The sequence below is a fragment of the Helianthus annuus genome, chromosome 8 (assembly GCF_002127325.2).
Source record: "Helianthus annuus cultivar XRQ/B chromosome 8, HanXRQr2.0-SUNRISE, whole genome shotgun sequence".
Lineage (NCBI taxonomy): Eukaryota > Viridiplantae > Streptophyta > Magnoliopsida > Asterales > Asteraceae > Helianthus > Helianthus annuus.
The window spans coordinates 44706548-44727002 of NC_035440.2; the positions used below are offsets into that span (position 1 = coordinate 44706548).

General features: G+C 35.7%; 2 protein-coding genes across 2 annotated transcripts; both read left to right on the top strand.

The window, feature by feature from the left end:
- Positions 1–8515: 8515 nt before the first annotated feature.
- On the top strand, positions 8516–13877 carry LOC110872782 (RNA polymerase sigma factor sigA). Its single transcript, XM_022121658.2, has 10 exons — positions 8516–8651; positions 10342–11109; positions 11188–11386; positions 11475–11567; positions 11655–11783; positions 12246–12299; positions 12387–12464; positions 12992–13054; positions 13200–13312; positions 13609–13877. Exons 2-10 carry the CDS (start codon positions 10466–10468, stop codon positions 13715–13717), a joined length of 1482 nt encoding a protein of 493 aa, XP_021977350.1. The 5' UTR covers positions 8516–8651; positions 10342–10465; the 3' UTR covers positions 13718–13877.
- Positions 13878–15687: 1810 nt separating this feature from the next.
- On the top strand, positions 15688–19377 carry LOC110872781 (ras-related protein RABD2c). Its single transcript, XM_022121656.2, has 8 exons — positions 15688–15838; positions 16841–16913; positions 17007–17054; positions 17171–17218; positions 17300–17371; positions 18080–18235; positions 18378–18481; positions 19054–19377. Exons 1-8 carry the CDS (start codon positions 15825–15827, stop codon positions 19145–19147), a joined length of 609 nt encoding a protein of 202 aa, XP_021977348.1. The 5' UTR covers positions 15688–15824; the 3' UTR covers positions 19148–19377.
- The last annotated feature ends 1078 nt before the right edge of the window (positions 19378–20455 follow it).

Consider the following 20455-nt stretch of genomic DNA (forward strand, 5'->3'; position numbering starts at 1 on the left):
TACCGAGGAACGATCCTAACGGCTCTCAAAATCCTATAAATACCCCCTTTGATTTTGGGTTTCACTTGCACCATTCATTCTTTTCTGATTGCTCTGAATTCTTTGAGGGTCTTGAGCTTCTTGAGAACCTCTTTCAGTCCTTTGGACTCTTGTAAGTAATCCCTTCATGCTTAGTTTATTTATTTAGCGTTTTAAACCGAAAAGTCAAGCGTTTTCGATAAACTCTTTGACTTTTAAAACGGTTGAGCTATGGTTCGCAACGAACATAGCTACGTGACCGTAATAGGTAGGTATTAAACCCTAAAAAGGGCACCTCTTAATTACCACGTTTACTTAGTCAAATGGGTTAGTTTTAAATAAATTCATAAATATTAATATAAGGAACCATAATATCAGTTTTCTCACTTTAATAACTTGGTAAATATTAGTTGAACATGCCTAAGCATGATTCAACCCGACAACTCTAAGTATAGGCTCGGTTCGGAACCGAAAGTCGCAAAAGTTGACTTTTGCTTTGACTTTCAGTTCTGATCCAATTTAGTTTATTTTAATATGCCTTAGGATTCCATTAGGACCATATTATAGGTTAGTATAACCCTCCGAGGTTATACAACTTGGTTCCATAGAAATCCTAATTCATGCATGTTTCCGTTAAATGCCTAAATGTTGACCGTTATGCCCTTTTGACCCTAAAATGAGAATTTTGAAAATGTGAGAGGACAATAATCTTTATTACTGATTTATAAACTTGTCCTTAAAATTTGACATCAGTTTGAGGTCTAGAGTAGGAGTTATGCTCAATAGCGTAATTAGAAAGCTTTTTGTTAATTAAATGACATAATTAGCGTATAGCCTATCTAAACCCAATTTTTGTAACCAAACTATTTACCTACTGATATAAAATAGTATTTTGGGATTTTTGAAGATTTTTATTTATTTTTAGGCTGAGCATAACATAGGGTTCTAAGCTTGATTCGGTAATTACCGGTTTTGCCCTTTTGGCTTATAAATTGAGTTTTACAAAACACTTTGACCCCGAACCTTTTGCTACGGATTTTATATCATAAATAAGATATTTTGAACTTTATCAACTGATCAAAAATTCAGATTTCCTATTTAAACCCGAAAATCGCTTAAAACCGACTTTTACGCGTTTCAAGCGCATAGTATGAGTTAAAACTATTTTTCGCATATGAAACTTAATACCTACTGATATTTTGAGTAAAATTTTATACTTTAATAGTAAGCAAAAGTTTTAAACTCGGATTTCCAAATTTGACCTTTAAACCTTATGTGAAATTACCAAAATGCCCCTTCGGTGCATAGTTTGGTTATAAATAATAAAATTCACATATGTGTAATACCCTACTGTTATAACTTATTAAATTAAGTATTTGTACCGATTATATCAGACCCGAAACTCAGATTTATATTAAACCTCTTTTATAACCTTTAAAATGACCGAAATACCCCTACGGGACATAAATTGGTCTTAAACTCGTTTTGGGCATAATGGAAGGCATCCTACTGATATCACAACATATTTAAGGCATATTGACTTAGGAAACCTGTTCATGACTCTTTTGGTTACCCGTTACGCACTTTTCGCGTTCGGATCGGCTTATGTAACTAGTTTGCATAAATTAGCCGAAACGGGTCAAACCTTATCATTTTTATCTCAAAATCCAGAATGTGTTTAGTTTACCCTTATTACACAAGTATACAAGCTTGTCGGGTCTAAACCACATTCTAATCTGGTTCTCGCTTAATCATGCGTTTTGAACCGTATCATCCTTTAAAACTAACCGGTCTAAGCATAGGCTTAATTAAGACCCGTTAGGAATCTAATAGGTTATTAAAAACCTGCGTTCCAGATTTAGGAGCCCAGTAAAAGCTATCTGTACTTGCTTGGTGGTATACGGCTGGGATAAATTGTATAAATTTGCTCAGGTAAATACTTTTAACTTATTTTCCCTATACGGGCTTGGGGTACGGTATATACAAATACCGCTTGGTCGGGCATTGAATCTTTGATCGTATGAAGGTTAAACTCATTGAGATGACCCGTTTAAATTGTTTTGTTTGCTTAAAGCCTTTGGGGGGTTAATGACCATGTCCCGGATATCCTTGGCATCATTTTAAGAAATGGCCACGACCTAAGCACAGGGTGTAGGCGTACACCCGACAGTGCATATATAAATAATAAGGTATAACCGCCGGTTACGGGAATAACCCGCCGCGGGGCTATATCATGCGGTGTGTCTATTAAGCTTTAACCCAGTGACAATCATGGCTACTGAACGCATAAGAAACATGTAATTCTTTTACAAGTATTATATACAAATAATTATCCCAAGTTATAAAAAGTTTTGTGCCACGTGCATTCAAATCAATTTTCTAAAACATTTTCAAAATGAGTCAGTTAAATTGTATTTACCAGTGTAAACTGACGTATTTTCCCAAAAAGGCTAAGTGCAGCTACTAATCGGAATAGGCTGGCCACTCCTTGCATCAATAAAGAGTCTCGCAAGCTTAGATGTTAAAATCTGTTGAACAATTATCTTTTATTTGATCCGCCTGTGGATCCTTTACATTCCATTTGTAATACTTTGATATTACTTTATATCGGATTGTAATATATTCATCTTTTGCTTCCGTTGTGCATTTAAATTGTGTTGTTTGACTATGATGATATCAACTACGTCACGATACTCCCCACCGGGCCCACCGGTAATACGTGGAAATATCGGGGTGTGACAGCAGGGTGACTTCGATTGAATCGAACCATTGAAACATGGCAGTAGGCCCGTCTTCTCCGGTGAATTCTTTGGGTCCGCAGGGTTTAAACTGCTTGAAGCTAAAAGTAGCTTTAGGCGTGTCAGTCCTTGATTCCTCTGAGGACTTGCTAGCGCTTTCATTCAGCTCACTGACGATTTGCGGAATGACTTTCGCCATCTGTTTTGCGACCAGAGAGGCGATACGCTTGTCCTCAAAGTTTCTTCAGGCGGCGCGAGAAGTGTGTGATCCGAATGACGACATTGTCTGCAGCAGACATCGTCACAGGACTCAGACACAACATAATCGAATCTCACCTCACACGCACTACTACTAAATAAAGCTTAGGAACACTTCTACACGTAATCACATAGGCACATAAGCACATAGGCACGTAAACACATAAGCACACAAGCACGTAGAGCACAGAGGCACATATCCACTATATTTTGCACGTATTCACCAACATATATTGCACGTGTTCACCTATTAATTCAGGTTCGCGCGTTCGAGAGTAGCGATTGTGAGTAACGAGTACACATCGAGTAATATAGCAAGCGATTTGTTAGCGTATTAAGATAGATGTGCAGTGCGAGTTGTGCGTGTTGATCAAAATAAACAGCGAAAAGCGTATAAATCACCAAAAATTGAAACACATAAACAGGTAAAATCACATAAAACGCATAAAATTTTCACATAAAAGCGAATCACGATAAATCACAGAGTCAGCGGTTGCAGGGTCAGGATCGAAAACACATAAAATCGAGAAGGGATTGTCTCGGCTGATAGACGTTGACTACCCAAAGTGATTCGACTATTCTCAAGTACTTCGAGTATACGATTTGACCTAATAGACCGTGCTCTATCACCGGCATACGGGAATGGCACGCATCCTTTCGGTTATTCACGCAACTCAAGTCGTTGGAATCCATCGAGACTTTGGTGAGAGTTTTGTAAAACCAATAATAGTGAACGGAACGAGTTATCGAGGTTCGGGTTTCACCCCTAACTTAGCGACAAGGTTTGGGGTAGAGGGAGACTTTGCGTTGAAGTACGGATTTCACTCCTGATTCAACGCAAATTCTCGTTTTTATTGTAAAAATCGTGCGTTGATGGAGCGATTTGATCGAGAGTTTGCGGTTTTCACATCTAATCTCGACACAATTCTCCCTCTCATCTTTGTAAATAGTGCAGTGCTAGCCTTAGGAAAGGCTAAGTGATAGAGTATAGCATGATTGCGAATCAATCGAATAGCAGAAATAGGCTCGCGCGAAACCCCTATCGGGTTCGCACAAGGTGGTCTATTGGTACTTAGACTATAGACTAGGTCGTTTCTAAGACATCGACCCGGACTAGGTCGAGTCTTTCCTAATTCCCTATAGTTATGGCTCTGATACCAATCTGTCACACCCCAACCGATGGCGGAAACATCGGGGCGCGACACTGAGCAAAAAATATTGTCCAAGAGTTTCCATAACAACTACGATTACCAATTATTTAAGCTTCACATCCCATACCATGACATAATAAGTAACACAGTTATTACAGACAAGTAGTTCTCGAATACAATAAATGATGTTCCGACAACTCATAATTTAAATTGTTTGTATCTAGACTCATCCTATCTTGATTCCACAAAAGATAGCAAGCAAGCACAGCATCCTAAACACCTGTCACATACATTAAAATAAAGGTCAATACACATAGTGTAAAAGTGAGCATACAAGTTTAATAGTATAATAGATAGCGAAAATCATTTACGCATAACTAGCATGTAACATGTAGCAAAGTGAAGCTAGTAGGTTATCGACAATGAAATATGCACAGACGTGACTGCAAGTTGTAAAATGCGCAACACATATCCCCACTGGGACACGTGAAGTAAAGCCCTTAACAACCCCTATCCACGACAGGTGCTGAGTCCAAACTATAGTACTATCGTTGCTAAGGTGTCAGGCAACAACCACTGTGTAAACATAACATACAAGCATTCATCGAGTAACACGTATAACATGCAGTAAAGGTCAGCGTATAAAAGTGTTTGCGTTGTGTGTCGATTGTGATTTGAATAAGTAACGTATGTAACACCCAAAAGTGCGTAAAGCAAAAAGGGTTCGAGTATGCTCACAGATAGCGTTTAAACACCGTCTTGGATTGAAGGGAGCGCTGGAAAGTTAGCCTGATTACAGAACGATAGCATAAGCGATGAACGGCGCGTTAAAAGGTGATGAATGACTCAGTGACGAATGGTCATCCGATCGGATGACAATCCGAATGGATGGTCATTTGATCGGATGACAACCCGATCGGATGGTCATTCGATCGGATGATAATCCGGTCGGATGGTCATCTGGTCGGATGGCCATTCGGTCGGATTGCCACTCGTTTGGGATGGATGTGTTTGTGTATGATGGTTTTGAAGTTTTCATTGTAGCATTTTAAAATCAGAGAAGTATCTCTACCTTTCAGGTCGTTCGATCGGATGGCGATCCATCCAACAAGACATTTCTCAGAGAACAAGTTCACAGCAGGATTGGTCATTCGATTGGATGGTCATCCGATCGGATGACAATCCGTTGGAACTGATATGTTTTGAAAATGTTGTGAAATATTTAAGTGTTGAGGCCAAATGTCATCCGATCGGACGGCAATCCGTTAGACAACCTGATCATTTGAAACTTGGAATATTTTGCTAAGTTTTGAAAAGTTTGCGGTTTGACTGAGACGGTATGAAAACATGTTAAACAATGGAAACCCATCAAGTCCGAGTTACCCGATCGGATGGGAATCACCCCAGTCCGATTAGTTAACTATTCGTGAAGGTTGTTCATGTTCAACCCGTTAAGTCGGTTATCTCGTTTATAGGATTCAGATCTCAGACCGACACATCACTAGAGAAAAGCAGAAGGCCTGAATGAGTTCCGATTCTATCGGTTTTGAGTGCATTGAGTGTAAAAGAGTTGAAAGAAAGTTATGAAAACATCTTTCAATCCTTTTAATCTTGAAAACGTTTGGATTTTAGATGAAATCAGTGTTAAATCATGTTGAAATCCTTTAGATCTGAGTTGTTCTTGGTGGAATGAAGCCAAATTTTGAAGTTCATAAGAACTAAATGATGACATCACCCTAGAACGCCTAAAATCAGGTGATTTCATGGTTAAAAGTGAAGATTCAAAGGTGAAAATGATGAAGAAGTGTGTGTAGATGATAGATGTACAAGATTTGAGTTGAAAACTTACAAGAATCGCGAGAAATCGAGAGAAAATAGGCTGAGAAGTTGAAGAGTCGCACCAGAGCTGTCACATCACTGTTTGTGATGTGACAGGTGCTATTTATAGGATTCCAAAAGAGGAAAGGTGATGCAGGGTAACGGATCGGATGGCAATCCGATCGGATGGCCATCCGTACGGATGACCATTCGATCGAATGGTCATTCGATCGAAGGGTTGCCGTGAGTTGGTTTCGACGTTTCGATTTGTGCGTTGAGCGTTGCGATGCGTTTGAGCGAGTGTCGATTAAGCGATGCAATAGATTTAGATAATAGTCACACAAATAATATAATTAACATAAATAACCTTGCGTTTCTAGTTGGCGATGAGATTGCGTTGCGATAGAGTTGCGGTTGCGTTTTCGATTAATCACCACGATCATAATATAAACATGCACAAGTAACACATAAGTAGCACACACACGTAAAACAATATACCTAACCTATAAATCAAGTTGCGAATGTGATTGCGATGCGATTAGCGATAGATAGATTAGCGATTAACATGTGATTAATCCTTGATTATTATAGATACTCCACATAATACAACTAAAGCAAACAATTTAAAGGATTCGATTACAAGTCAATGAAGTAAAATCAATCGTTAAGCAAGGAGTGACATATCGCAATTAGCAATCTTTTCTTCTTTTGTCTTTGACTTTGACTTGTACTTTGACTTTCTGAACGCGGGTTGTTACAATAGGGATGACTAGAAACTTGCACAAGAAATTACTAGATTGAATATTTATGTTACGTTGAACTTGTCATATTTTTCATTTATTTGTTGTTATTTGAATTCCATGTATTGTAATGACAATTTGAAATATGAAATGAAAACGGTTTTGATTTAATTATTGTCACCTTTAGCCTTATGTGTGATGAGCAATCTTTCTTTGTCCCACTCCGATGATTCCGCCATTGGTTGGGGTGTGACAGTTGGGTCCAAGTGTAAGTCTCAAATCACCAATCTACGGTGATAGTGATCGATTTCAAGCCCAAACATCTATCGATTAGTTGTTTGTGAATGAATAATCAAGTAAAATAGAAGAAACTCGATGAAAAATGAAAACTGAGACACGCGAATCCATAATAACAATGTTCCAATCGATTCATAAAACTAAAAGCTCCTATAATCAGCTAAGTAAAGCACACGATTACATGTATTTCGAGATACACACCCTTAAACGCCTAACCGCAAAATGAACAAAAACAAGTCATACATAGGTACCGGTGATGACACGCTATGTAACTTTTTCATTTCTTTGATCGCTATGTGAGTCAGTTGAACAGGGCATATTTTAAGCAAAACTTTCATCCAAGGGCATGTTTGGATGAAATTTTCCATTTCTCTTTATTGACTTTTTAACCTCCTTATCTCCTTTTTGAAAAAGTCACAACCAAGTGACATTTTCATTTCTTCTTTTCAATGCCTAAAAAACTCATTTTCACTTTATTACCCAAATACCATTTCACAAAAACTCATTTTTCAAGAAGTTAATAAGTCATAAGGAGGTAAAATAAGCTTATCCAAACATTACCTAAAATATTAAATAGAAAATTATAATAGAGTTAAATGTCATTTTAGTCCATGTGGTTTGGGTCATTTTGCCAGTTTAGTTCAAATGTTTCATTTTTTGCCTGTGGGTCCAAAAAGGTTTCACTATTGCCATTTTAGGCCACTGAGTTAACTTCATCCATTTTTTTTGTTAACGAGAAGAGCAATTCAGTCATTTTATATGTAATTCTATTAACTAGAAGGACAATTCGGCCATATAAAATGATCGAATTGCCCTTCTCGTTAACAGAAAAAATGGATGAAGTTAACTCAATGGACTAAACTGGCAACGATGAAACCTTTTTGAACCCACATGCGAAAAATGAAACCTTTAAACTAGGGGTGCGCATGGGTCGGTTTGGGTCGGTTTTGGCCAAAAACCATAACCATAACCAATCGGTTATGTTGGTTATGGTTATTTGGTTTTGATGGTTATAGCGGGTCGGTTATGGGTGGTTAACCAAGTATTTAGCTTAGCTAAAAATAACTTATTTTTTTTAACATGGAATAAATTGTTATTGCATATTTGTATATATTAGTATATTACATAGTATTAAAGAATACATATAATCTATAATATTGATACCCTTATTATCGAATATTCAAATAAAGTGATATTATACAATCCATAAATTCAAATAACATTCAAACAAAACCACAAAATGATATGAAAACCCCATAAGTACTAAAAATCTTCAGTAAAAAACATCAAATATTAAAAATATGGTGAAAATGATATGAAAAACCCATAAATACGAAAAATGAAACCTTTAGATTAGACTAAATTAACAAAATTACCCAAACCATAGGGACTAAAATGACATTTAACTCATTATAATATCTACAACCAGTCGGTTTCAAAATAAATAAAAAATATCTTTTCTTAAAAAATAAAAAAAAAAAGGTTCGTTTTAAACAATGAGAAACTAGAAGTCGATACTTGTTCTCTTCAGGTTCACTCACTTTGATTCCAATCACCACACATTTTCACTATCTCTCCAAAACTTGAACTTGAACAAACACTAGCTCATTTCTTCATCGCTACAAATTAAGGTAATTCCCGTTGATCCTTAATCTAACAATTCCTTATATTGCTATCATGTTCACTACAACCTACCTACCTGATTCATTCATTGATCGTTTTGCCGCTGTAACTCTTGTGATCATAACATAAAACACAGTTACCGGATTTCCGATCAACAAGTTTGTTATTGCCGATGATGTTGTTCCGTTGTTATTTCATCGTAGAATTGAAATCGGAGCATGATAGTTTAACTGCTGAATTAGGTTCCGCTGTTGTTCTTATAAATCTATATCTAATAAATAAGTACCTGTTTGTTTGTTTGTGGCATATGTCATAGACATTTTTATTTCATTTCTTATTTAAAAAAGTTAACTAAAAAGGTTTTATTAGTTAAAATACTTATTTATTTATATACTATCAATTTGAAACAATTGTATGCAACTTTGGTTGTAAGTTATGCTTAAGTGGTTGTAAGTTGTGCTTAAGTGATTGTACCTTAATCAAACAATTGTTTCATTACCTTACCAAATTCAGTCTGTTTTGTATGCATGTATGATTGTAAATTGTGCTTAAGTGGTTGTACCCTAATCAAATAATGGTTTCATTATCTTACCATATTCAATCAGTTTGATCCATTCAAAGTTGTGTTGTTTTATTTGTAAATTATTATTATTTATAATAATCTAATTAATTTAGCCAAAATCTTGTATAAATATAATTTGCAACATATTGATGCAATGGTTGTTGTAATGTATGCATTATGGTTTGTATAGTGGTAATGATATATATTATATATAGATTACGATGAACATGTCAAACGGGAAAAAATAGACGCGGGTTCATCGTAACGCGCGAGTCCTAGATCAACTTAGTTATTTTATTCTATGTTTTACGTTTCGGTTTAATTTCTTCGCATTAACACCGCAACTTCAGTGTCGGTGGTCGCTGGCAGTAGTGTGGCATTAGTGCTCGCCCCCGCCGCAACGCGGAGGTGCTTTATACTAGTTTATATGAAATTTCAGTTCTTATCTTATCTTAAAATATTGTTTTATAATTCATATTCAAGCTATCTAACACATTAGAGGGAAGGTTTACCTACAATATGCGATGATACAATATGAAATTACGCACGTTATAAAACTCAAAACCCTAATCACGCAGGTTGAAAAACCATAAATCACGCATGTTGAAAACCATAATCACGCAGGGTTATGATTTTTCAACATGCGTGATTAGGGTTTGGAGTTTTATGACATGTGTAATTTCATATCGTACGTATCGTACGTTCATCAATATTGTATTTTACACTTTCACATACATTAGTTTTTAATCTATTTTTGTTTTTAGTTTTTAACCTATTTCTGTAATATGCTGAAGTTTATTTCTATATTCTTTGACTTGGTGTGTTGGTATGCTGTTCGTTTTGGAGTCGAGGGTCTCTCTGGAAGCAGTCTCTCTATCCCTAGGGATAGAGGCAAGGTCTGTCTACATCCCACCCTCCCCAGACCCTATAAGTAGCTTTGCTATTTGTGGGATTTACTGGGTACAGTTGTTGTTGATGAAGTTTAATCGGAAATATAATGTTTACTCTCGTTTTTCCGCCACAATCTAGCGTAAATTTCCAATAATAATAGTTTAAATATTACTTATGGTTTCATGATTTTCATCTGTAAATGAAAGTCAATTTAATTACACATTTCCTGTCTTTTTCCCTAGCAGGAATTTTAGGGTAGGTGATCTGCAACAAACCAAACACAATAAGTTAACAATATTATTGTTTAGTAGCCTTACACCAAAGTGTTATGGTTGAATGATGCTATTTCTTGCAAGCCAAGAAAGCTAGATGATGGCTACAACCGCAGTAATTGGACTAAGGGCAGGTGAGAGACTGTTGGGTTCGTCTTCTTACTATTCGGATGTTGGTGATAAGCTATCAAACATTAATGATGTCGGGTTCATATCCGTTCCAACTAAGAATGTGATTACCGCGAAAAAATCGTCCACTTACGGCCATGGGTTCATATCCAAACGACATAATCGAGATACACATTACATCAGAGCTCTAACGGAGCATGTTGATACCGCTTCCGGTTCGTTAAGTATAGAGGAATGGATTAAAGGATATGAAAACGTGGAACTGGACGGTGATGATCAAGAGTTTTCGGTTGAAGCTTTACTGTCGTTACAGAAATCTTTACTGGAAAAACAGTGGAACCTTTCGACCGAGAGCACGTTGACTAAAGTCAACCCGACAGAGAAAACAAGCAAGAAGATTTTTGTAAGTGGTTCTGTGAAATCTGCACGTAGGCGTAGATTAGACGCTCAGAGGAAAACGCCAAATGGAAGATTTTCTTTTAACGAAGGAGTTGTTATCAGTCCGGAGTTGCTCCAAAATCATGCAAGCGATACATTGTTAACGCATGATGAGGTGGTGGTTTTGTCAAAAAAGATTAAAACCGGTCAACGGTTAGAAGAGCGGAAATCAAGGTAACTTATAAGTTATAATCATACCTTCTTCCTTTTTATACAGTCATATATGTATATGTTTTGATGAGGTTTTTTTAGTTTGACGGAGAGTTTGGGATCGGAACCATCTGAGGTGCAACTTGCAGCATCGATGAAGATTTCACGAGCTGAGTTGAAAATAATACAGATCGAGTGCAAGTTGGCAAGAGAGAAGCTAACCATTAGCAATATCCGTTTAGTCATGTCGGTTGCGCAAAAATATGCTAACATGGGAGTTGAAATTGGCGACTTGATTCAGGTGTCTGTTATCTTCGAGTAATGTTTTTAACGGTCAAGGAGTAGATTTTTTAGCTAGTAAAATAGTCACTTATAATGTTTTATCGTAGGGAGGTCTAATTGGACTATTGCGTGGGATAGAGAAATATGATTCATCAAGGGGGTTCAAGATTTCTACCTATGTTTATTGGTGGATAAGACAGGTGAGGACAACAGTAAATGCATTTTTAATATAGTTATTTCAGTCACGGTTAATCCTTTTTTTTTTACTTTTATCTTTTTAATTTCAGGGTGTTTCAAAGGCATTAATCGAAAACTCAAGAACCCTAAGGCTACCTATCCATATACATGAACGATTAAGTGCAATACGGCACGCAAAGGCTAAGCTCGAGGAAAAAGGAATAGCCCCGTCAATCGAAGTAAGTTAAACGATACATTTTACATAAAATATAGAGTTAACTTTCGGTTTGCTCCCTGTGGTTTGGTCATTTTAACGATTTTGCCCCCAGTAGTTTAAAAATGGCCATTTTACTCCCTGATCTTTCGAGTTTGTTGCCAGTTTGCTCCCCGGCTCTAACTCAGTTAAAGGTGTATTTAGGTGAAAAGACTTACATGCCCTTGCTTTTATCTATAAAATTACCAAAATACCCTTCTAGTTAATAGAATTTTTGGATGGAGTTAGAGGCAGGGAGTAAAATGATGATAAGTTAGAAAGATCAGGGAGGAATATGGCCATTTTAAAACTATTGGGGCAAAACTGTTAAATTGACCAAACCATAGGGAGTAAAACGAAAGTTAACTCTAGAATATATTCCACTGCTTTTTATGTATATCTCGATTTTAAACTTTAGCTAACGAGCTATATCTTTCTGGTGATGTAGAAAATTGCAGAAAGCCTGAACATATCAACAAAGAAAGTATTGAATGCCACAGGGGTACTTGAACCTTTTACAGCCTTTTGTTTATGCTTTTTATAATTTTATTTGTGTTTCATCATCTTATATTGAGTCCGTTTATTGTAGGCGAAATGCAAAGTGTTCTCACTTGATAGGCCCGTATCCCCTTCGTTAAATGGTCTTCCAGGCGATACCTTTCAAAGCGTAAGTCTAGATATTCCCACTTCTTATTTGAAACTCACACACACACGCACGCCTGCAAAAATATGATTGGTACCATTTAGGGGCTGTTTGGCAACTTCTGAATGGTTAAGTGCTGAACCAGTAAGAGGTCTGAACCATTAAGAGCCAGTATAATGTTTAACCCTTCAAAGGCAAATGTCTGACCAATTCAGATTAGAGGTCTTAACCATTCAGACTCTGTATAATACTTAACCATTCAGAGGCAAATGTCTGAACCATTCAGACAATCTGCTCACGAAACAAACAGTCTGAACCATTAAGTGCTGAACCAGTAAGAGGTCTGAACCATGAACCATTAAGAGCCTCATTAAGAGGTAAACAAACAGCCCCTTAGAGGTGGTAAAATGGGCGGGCCGTTTTACTGCGTATCTTTTCTTTTAGTTAATCCATTAATCAACCCGTTTGTAAGCAAACGGGTTGAAATTGTCACTTCTAGTAGCGTTAGAAGTTATAACTACTTAACATTGAGACCTCTGTTATTGTTGCAGTACATGGCAGATGATCACTTGGAGAACAACCCTTGGCATGGAGTAGATAACTTGGCCCTCAAGGTACTAAATTTACCCTTTTACACAGCCCCTTGTGGCTGCAAGAACCACATATTGGAAAGTGATTATAATATTTCATTTTCTATACCTAAAAAAGAATGCATTAACGATTGAACGTTTTTTTCATTGTTTAATTGTCATTTTTCAGGATGAAATGAACAAATTGATGACCACAACTTTAAGGGAACGGGAGAGAGAAATCATACGTTTATACTATGGTCTCGATAACGAGTTCCTCACCTGGGAAGATATTAGTCGAAGGTACCGAATCAGTGATATAAATCGGGTGACCCACAAAAACAATTTTTTTTATTATTTTTAACTTAAAAAAAATAATACTACTTTAATTATGGCTTACAAATACAACACTATAGGTTGCATGCCTGTTGACTTTTAGCTTTGACCCCATTTTCTTTATCATCTTTTTGGTTTGAACATAAACGATCCAAAATCGATCCACTGATATAGTTCTGGGTTATATTCATCTTTTTGTTTGCTCTTGTAAAACCGAATAAAAAGGGTAAAAGTGTAAATTAACAATCTTAAGCGTGTTGCAGGATGGGGTTGTCGAGAGAACGAGTTAGGCAAGTTGGGCTTGTTGCACTTGAGAAACTAAAACACGCTGCCCGGAAGACAAATCTTGAGGCTATGCTAGTGGAACATTGATATGTTTGCTATATAGGACTAGGCAAATTGCCTGTATATACAAACGATAGATACATATGTATACAGATATACTTGTATGTAAAGGCTTGATACATTACAGCATTTAATGTGCAAAAAAACGTTTATACCATGTGAAGATAGTGATATTTTTCCAATTAAATGTGTTCTTCTTATTAAAAACGACATGTTTCCTTGTCTCGTTTGGTATCGTTTATGTTTTAAGTAGTCTGTTTGCATCTCTTTTCTCGAGATTACCAAGCAAATCAAACGATTATCATGTAGAGGAGAGTAATGTGGTTTAAGTAGTAGTATTCATTCAATCTTTAGGCATGTTTTGTTTATCAGTTCCATCTAGGGTTTTTTTTTTTTTTTTTTTTTTTTTTTTTTTTTTTTTAACAAAGATATAAAGAAATTTACGGCATTGAAATTACACCACAATGACCAGTATATAAAATAGGGAAAGGTTAACATACAAAAAGGCTTATCCTACATTACATACGCGACAAGCGTAACCGTCGGATCAGGGTATAATCACGCATGGAAGTCAAAAATCACGCATGGGAACACAAAAAAACGCATGGGATCAGTTTTTTTTGGTAATCACGCATGGAAGTTAAAATCACGCACGTTATTTTCGATCAAAATTGTAATTACGCATGTTATACACTTGGTCGCGTACGATAATGTACGATAAGGCCTTTTGTACATTATACTTTCTCATATAAAATATATCTTTGTGCAATATTTAATTCATACATATGTGTACGTATTGATCTCCTTTGGAACCTATGTACCGATGAAGCTTTGTTGTCTAATATTTTGTCATTATAGGCTCTCCAAATAAGCCATATTATATTTATATTAAAGAACACAATAACAAAGTTAAAAAAAAAAATAGAGTATCAACATTGATATTAGCTATCTAAAAATATTCTTAGGTGAACTAAAAACAATTGTAGTAGTTAAATATTTTTACTTTGTTTAAAGTAAAAGTTGTTGTATGATAACCAGAAAAAAAAAATATGGTAATAAAGATGGTAGATTAAAAGAAGAGTTAAATGTCATTTTAGTCCTTATGTTTTGGACCATTTTAGCAGTTTAGTCCAAAGGTTTCATTTTTCCCATTTGAGTCTAAAAATGTTTCATCGTTGTCATTTTAGTCCACTCGGTTAACTTCATCCATTAGTTCTGTTAACGAGAAGGGAAATTCGGTCATTATTTATGTAATTCTGTTAACTAGAAGGACAATTCGGCCCTATAAAATGACCGAATTGCCATTCTCGTTAACAAAAATAATGGATAAAGTTAACCTAGGAGACTAAAATGGCAATGGTGAAACATTTTTGGACCTACAGACGAAAAATGAAACTTTTGAACTAAACTGGAAAAATGGTTCAAACCACAGGGAGTAAAATGACATTTAACTCTTAAAAGAATTACAAAAGTAAATGATCGTAAAAAGTTAATGGCAACTTAGAGCATTCACATCCAAAGAACTAAAATGTGAGTGTAGGGTTTTTAAAATATAAAGAGTATAAAAAATGGTTGTGAGTGGAGGAGAGAGAAAATGTTACTGTTCATCTGTATATTTGGGGGGACACTGTTCGCCCACTATAATTTTTTAATATATATTGAAAGTGGTTGTGAGTGAAGGAGAGAGAAAAATGTAATGATAAAGGTATAAAAATATTACTTAATTGAAAAGGAGAGAGAAAAAGTATTTGTTTTTAGTGGAAATATATTGATATAGGAGTTGTTTTTTAGTGGAATGTATGTATAATTTTAGAGTGTTGGATGTGAATGCTCTTAGATGAAACGCAATCATTTTTTTTTTTTTTGTAAAAAAGAAAAACACTTTTATAAAAGAATGATTTACATAAAAGCAAAAAAAATATTAAAAAGTAAAAATTATAACTAAAAAAGTGCTTTTTTTTTGTTAAAAAGTGACATGGACGTTTACGTAACTCCTCCTATCGTGATAATCAATGCTGATGACATTCATTCAGGTCGGTTGTTCCCTCTGTTTGTTTCTATAAAAACCAATTAATCTGCAATTTGGCGATCCTATTAGCAGCCGCCGGTAGGAATCTCCGATCACCGTCGTATCATGAATCCGGAGTAGTAAGTTTAAGCTTATCACTACTCTTCTTCCTTAATTTATCCTTTGTATATGATTGGTAATGAATTTGTTAGGGAAATGGACAATTAGATCGCTTTTCTAGTCAATTTTTCGTATTATAAATGTGTAAAACCTAGCAGTTGAAATCATGATTTAGGCGTCAGGTGAATTATGTTGTATATATGATTGGATTGATGGTGATGTATAAAGCTTTGGAATGGTTTGATAATTGTAGATGAATGATTCATTGATTTTGTTTGGATTTGGATGTTTAATAGCTGAGTCATCTTTCGATTTATGAATTTCGGTTACCTCTTAGTGTTTAAAAGCAAAATGTGCAAATGAGTACCAATATTGACATAACAGAAAGGACCTGATCAGTGATCATATCGTAGAGTTCGATGAGACGGTTCCAATGCCACTTGAATGAAGTCAGTCAGAGTCCGTTTGATAACCTTCTTAGAGCATTCACATCCTATCCACCAAAAGCAGTGAGAAGAGGTTTTCATATTATAAAAGGTATAAAAGGTGGTTGTGAGTGGAATCTGTATATGAGTGTATATTGTTCACCCTCTATATTTTTTTAATATATTTTGAAAGTGGTTGTTAGTGAAAGCGAGAGAAAAAGTAATGATAAAGATATAAAAATATTATTTAATTGAAAGGAGAGAGAAAAGATAGTTGTTTTTAGTGTGATTATAGGGTAAAAAATGATGGATAGGATGTGAATGCTCTTACGACTTCTTATTTTTAGGAGAGTTTGTATTTGATCATAACCCTTATTTTAAAGCAATAGTGTCATTGGTGCTTCAAGAGTGTGTAATCCTTCAAAGAAATGGGCCTGAGTTAGGTGACAAAAGCTATTTGTAACATGGCCTGATTGGGTTATGCAAGTCTTTACTTAAATCTTTATCATGTTAACCGTTTGAGACATTTTGGATAAGTTGCTTAATGATTATTCTGAATCTATAACCTGTGGAACACTTGCTATATACGCCATGCAGTGACTACTTGTTCAAGCTTTTGCTGATCGGAGATTCAGGAGTCGGAAAATCTTGTCTCCTGCTTAGATTTGCTGTAAGTAGTTCACTGATTACTTGACAGCTCAATATGCTATTTTAATTTTAGCTACATTTTTCTTATATTTTAATCTTAATCTGTTTTCTACAGGATGACTCGTATCTTGACAGTTATATAAGTACAATTGGTGTGGACTTTGTAAGAATTTAAACTTGATGCTTATTGCTTAAGACATGCGTATCAGTCGTACATTTACATTTGTTATGATTATCGTTGTGCAATCGTCAAAGTTTTATTTTCTTTGCTGTCTGCAGAAAATTCGCACTGTGGATCAGGACGGAAAGACCATTAAGCTTCAAATTGTGAGGGGTTTCTTTTAAAGAAGTAAATTATCTTCTATTTATTTGATAAATGAAAATTATGTTTTTTTTTGGAATATGCAGTGGGACACTGCTGGACAAGAAAGATTCAGGACGATTACTAGTAGCTACTATCGTGGGGCTCACGGCATTATCGTATGTTTCTTCCAATCTTTACCTTTTTACTAAAAACTTAAAAAGGAACATAATTTATCATCTTAAAGGGTGTTTGGATTTGGGTTTACAACACATTATCTATATTGTCAGTAGTCTAATTCTAGTGTTTAAACAAACAGATCTTCCTTCTTATTACCTGATTATTTTGTCAGTTTCATATGTGATGTAACGAAATTGATTATTTAATTTTTATTTTTTTTTCCAAATGTTCGTACTCCTAAAATTTGTATAAAAAGTATCATATCTTCTGCAATAATCAAAATATTTCTATATAAACTAATTTCCATTATGAACATATTATTTTTTTATTTATATATAAAATACTGGCCGAGTTACATCAATATCGCAGGTAAGCGAGCAACAAGCTGCGCCGCTACCCCTTTCTGAATAGCAAACCCTAGCCTATTAAAGACAAACCCCTGCCCCCCTGTTGACCTAATACGAGAGACTTGTATTTCCATTTCACAAACGGCTACGTTTTTCACAAAAAAATGTCATTTTGGTCCTTTTATCTGTAGATATATATCTGATCATTTGAGTATTACAATTTAAACTGCAGAAGCACATCCAAACAGTATTTTCGATAACTCATTTTATTACAACCGATCATCTATTTATGATTTTTCAGTATTACGTTGTCACTTTTAAAATGCACATCATAATATTCCTGTATCTTGAAATCTGCAGATAGTTTATGACGTTACTGATCTTGAGAGTTTCAACAATGTTAAACAATGGTTGGGTGAAATTGAACGATACGCAAGTGAAAATGTAAACAAACTTCTTGTTGGTAACAAATGTGATCTCACTGAGAGCAGGGCTGTGTCATACGATACAGCAAAGGTATAAGCTTTACATTCTCGTTCCAACACGTACAATTGGGTTCATTTAGTTTGTCGAACTCAACCTTTTTACTTTCGTTTAGTATGAGTTATGGTCTATCCTTAATGGGTTAAATTGTGTTTATGATGTCTTTGGTGATTAGGAATTTGCGGATGAAATTGGCATTCCGTTTATGGAAACAAGTGCTAAAGATGCCACCAATGTGGAACAAGCTTTCATGGCTATGTGTGCTGATATTAAGAACAGGTAGCCCCCAATTTCATGCTTATTTTTAATGGAGTTAAATGCCATTTTAGTCCCTGTGGTTTGGGCCATTTTGCCAGTTTAGTCCAAAGGTTTCATTTTTCGCCTATGGGTCCAAAAAGGTTTCACTGTTGCCATTTTAGTCCACTGGGTTAACTTCATCCATTTTGTCTGTTAACGATGAGGGCAATTCGGTCATTTTATATAGCCGAATTGCCCTTCTAGTTAACAGAATTACATATAGAACGACCGAATTGCCATTCTTGTTAACAGAAAAAATGGATGAAGTTAACCCAGTGGATTAAAATGGCAATAGTGAAACCTTTTTGGACCCACAGGCGAAAAATAAAACATTTGGACTAAACTAGCAAAATGGCCCAAACCACACGGGCTAAAATGGCATTTAACTCCTTTTAATGCATACGACTCTTGAGACCCTTGATCGTTTTATTCTCATACTTTGATTGTTATTGTTTGTCAATGATAAGTAACACGTTCATTATATATAAAAACATTTTAAGTTTGAAAGTTTGTTTGAAATGAATGGATCTAAGATCTTGTGTGTGTCAATGCAGGATGGCAAGTCAACCTACTTCCAACAAGAAGCCGCCTACGGTGCAGATCAAAGGCCAACCAATTAACCAAAAGAGTGGCTGCTGCTCAAATTAGGTTATTTGTGACATCTTTTAAGCACCGCCATCTTTTTATTTTATTTTTTTAAAGTTTCATATCACTAAAGTCTTTATGATTATTATATGGGTTGTAAGGACTGGAGTTTAAGTGTCTTGCCAACTAGAATCAAGTTTTCTTTATATTATATACATAGATGGGGTAGCATTTTGGCATACTTGTAATACAATTTTAAATAATATACCAGTTGGGTAGTCTTTTTCAGTTCATACTGCATCCACACAACATTTTATGGTCCTCTATGTGCAATGCAATGATCCAAATTTACATGCAAAGTGTTAATATGTGTCCTCTCTAATATATGCAAAGTGAACAACCACTTTAGAGGACTTCTAGAGCACTCATAATGGAGTCCCCATGCCCAAATTATAAGGAAACTATGAGTTTTTTTCATTTTCACTTCTACATGGGAAGCCCCAAACCCCAAATTATATGGAAGACTAAAGTTAACTTGAAAGTTCAGGATCGGACAGGTTTAGACGGAAGTTTGGATAGAATAAAGCTAATTCGGTAGAAGTCTCGTAAGAATAGTCATAAGTAGAAAGCTTCCATAAATACCGAAAAAGCATACATCCTTGACCGGCTGGAGAGAGCATCAACAATCTCTCCAGCCGAACTCCCAAAACTTAACAACTAACGAACACACGACACTATATATATACATGAGGTTGGGAGGGACTAGCACTTCCGTGCAGATGAGCTTGTCCGTGCGGAGGTAGTTACATCCGCACGAATGAGTTACATCCGTACTGTCACACCCTCAATTTCCACATGCGGAGTACTATCGTGAGGCGTGTGACTGACCAGGATCCAGCCACCAATCATATTGAACAATTATAGTAAAATAATTTCAACAAACCAATACGATTAGTGACGTTTATAGTTTAAGTCCAAAGTTTTTAAGCTCAGAGCAGTGTTTTTAAGAGAACAATGGAAGCATAAGTAAAATGGTTCAAACATAGGTTCACAGTTCATAATTATTCAAAGAACCCAACGCGGGTTAAGGCGACCACTACACTTCCCCAAGCTGCAAGCTCCTATGTCATTGTGTACCTGCAAAGCATGCAGTAGGGTATCAACATAAAGTTGGCGAATTCACGAGTTGTCCAGTTTTAAGTTCCATAAAACTTGTTTAAGTAGTTAAGTTACTCATTTATATCATGTCATGGGGAGCTACCCCACATCTAAGCTACTAAACTGCGTAATACCAAATACTTAGTGACCTCATGTTTGTTATTGCCCTGTTTGTCAATGTCTATCATCATTGACGGTTTGCCAAGATCTATT

What these genes read in the sequence shown, in the direction of transcription:
- LOC110872782 (XM_022121658.2), top strand. Translation starts at nt 10,466, where the DNA reads ATGATGGCTACAACCGCAGTAATTGGACTAAGGGCAGGTGAGAGACTG. An exon ending in TTAGAAGAGCGGAAATCAAG is followed by an intron (nt 11,110 to 11,187) that starts GTAACTTATAAG and finishes AGGTTTTTTTAG; the next exon opens with TTTGACGGAGAGTTTGGGAT. An exon ending in TAGATAACTTGGCCCTCAAG is followed by an intron (nt 13,055 to 13,199) that starts GTACTAAATTTA and finishes GTCATTTTTCAG; the next exon opens with GATGAAATGAACAAATTGAT.
- LOC110872781 (XM_022121656.2), top strand. An exon ending in GTCTCCTGCTTAGATTTGCT is followed by an intron (nt 16,914 to 17,006) that starts GTAAGTAGTTCA and finishes TGTTTTCTACAG; the next exon opens with GATGACTCGTATCTTGACAG. An exon ending in GTACAATTGGTGTGGACTTT is followed by an intron (nt 17,055 to 17,170) that starts GTAAGAATTTAA and finishes TGCTGTCTGCAG; the next exon opens with AAAATTCGCACTGTGGATCA.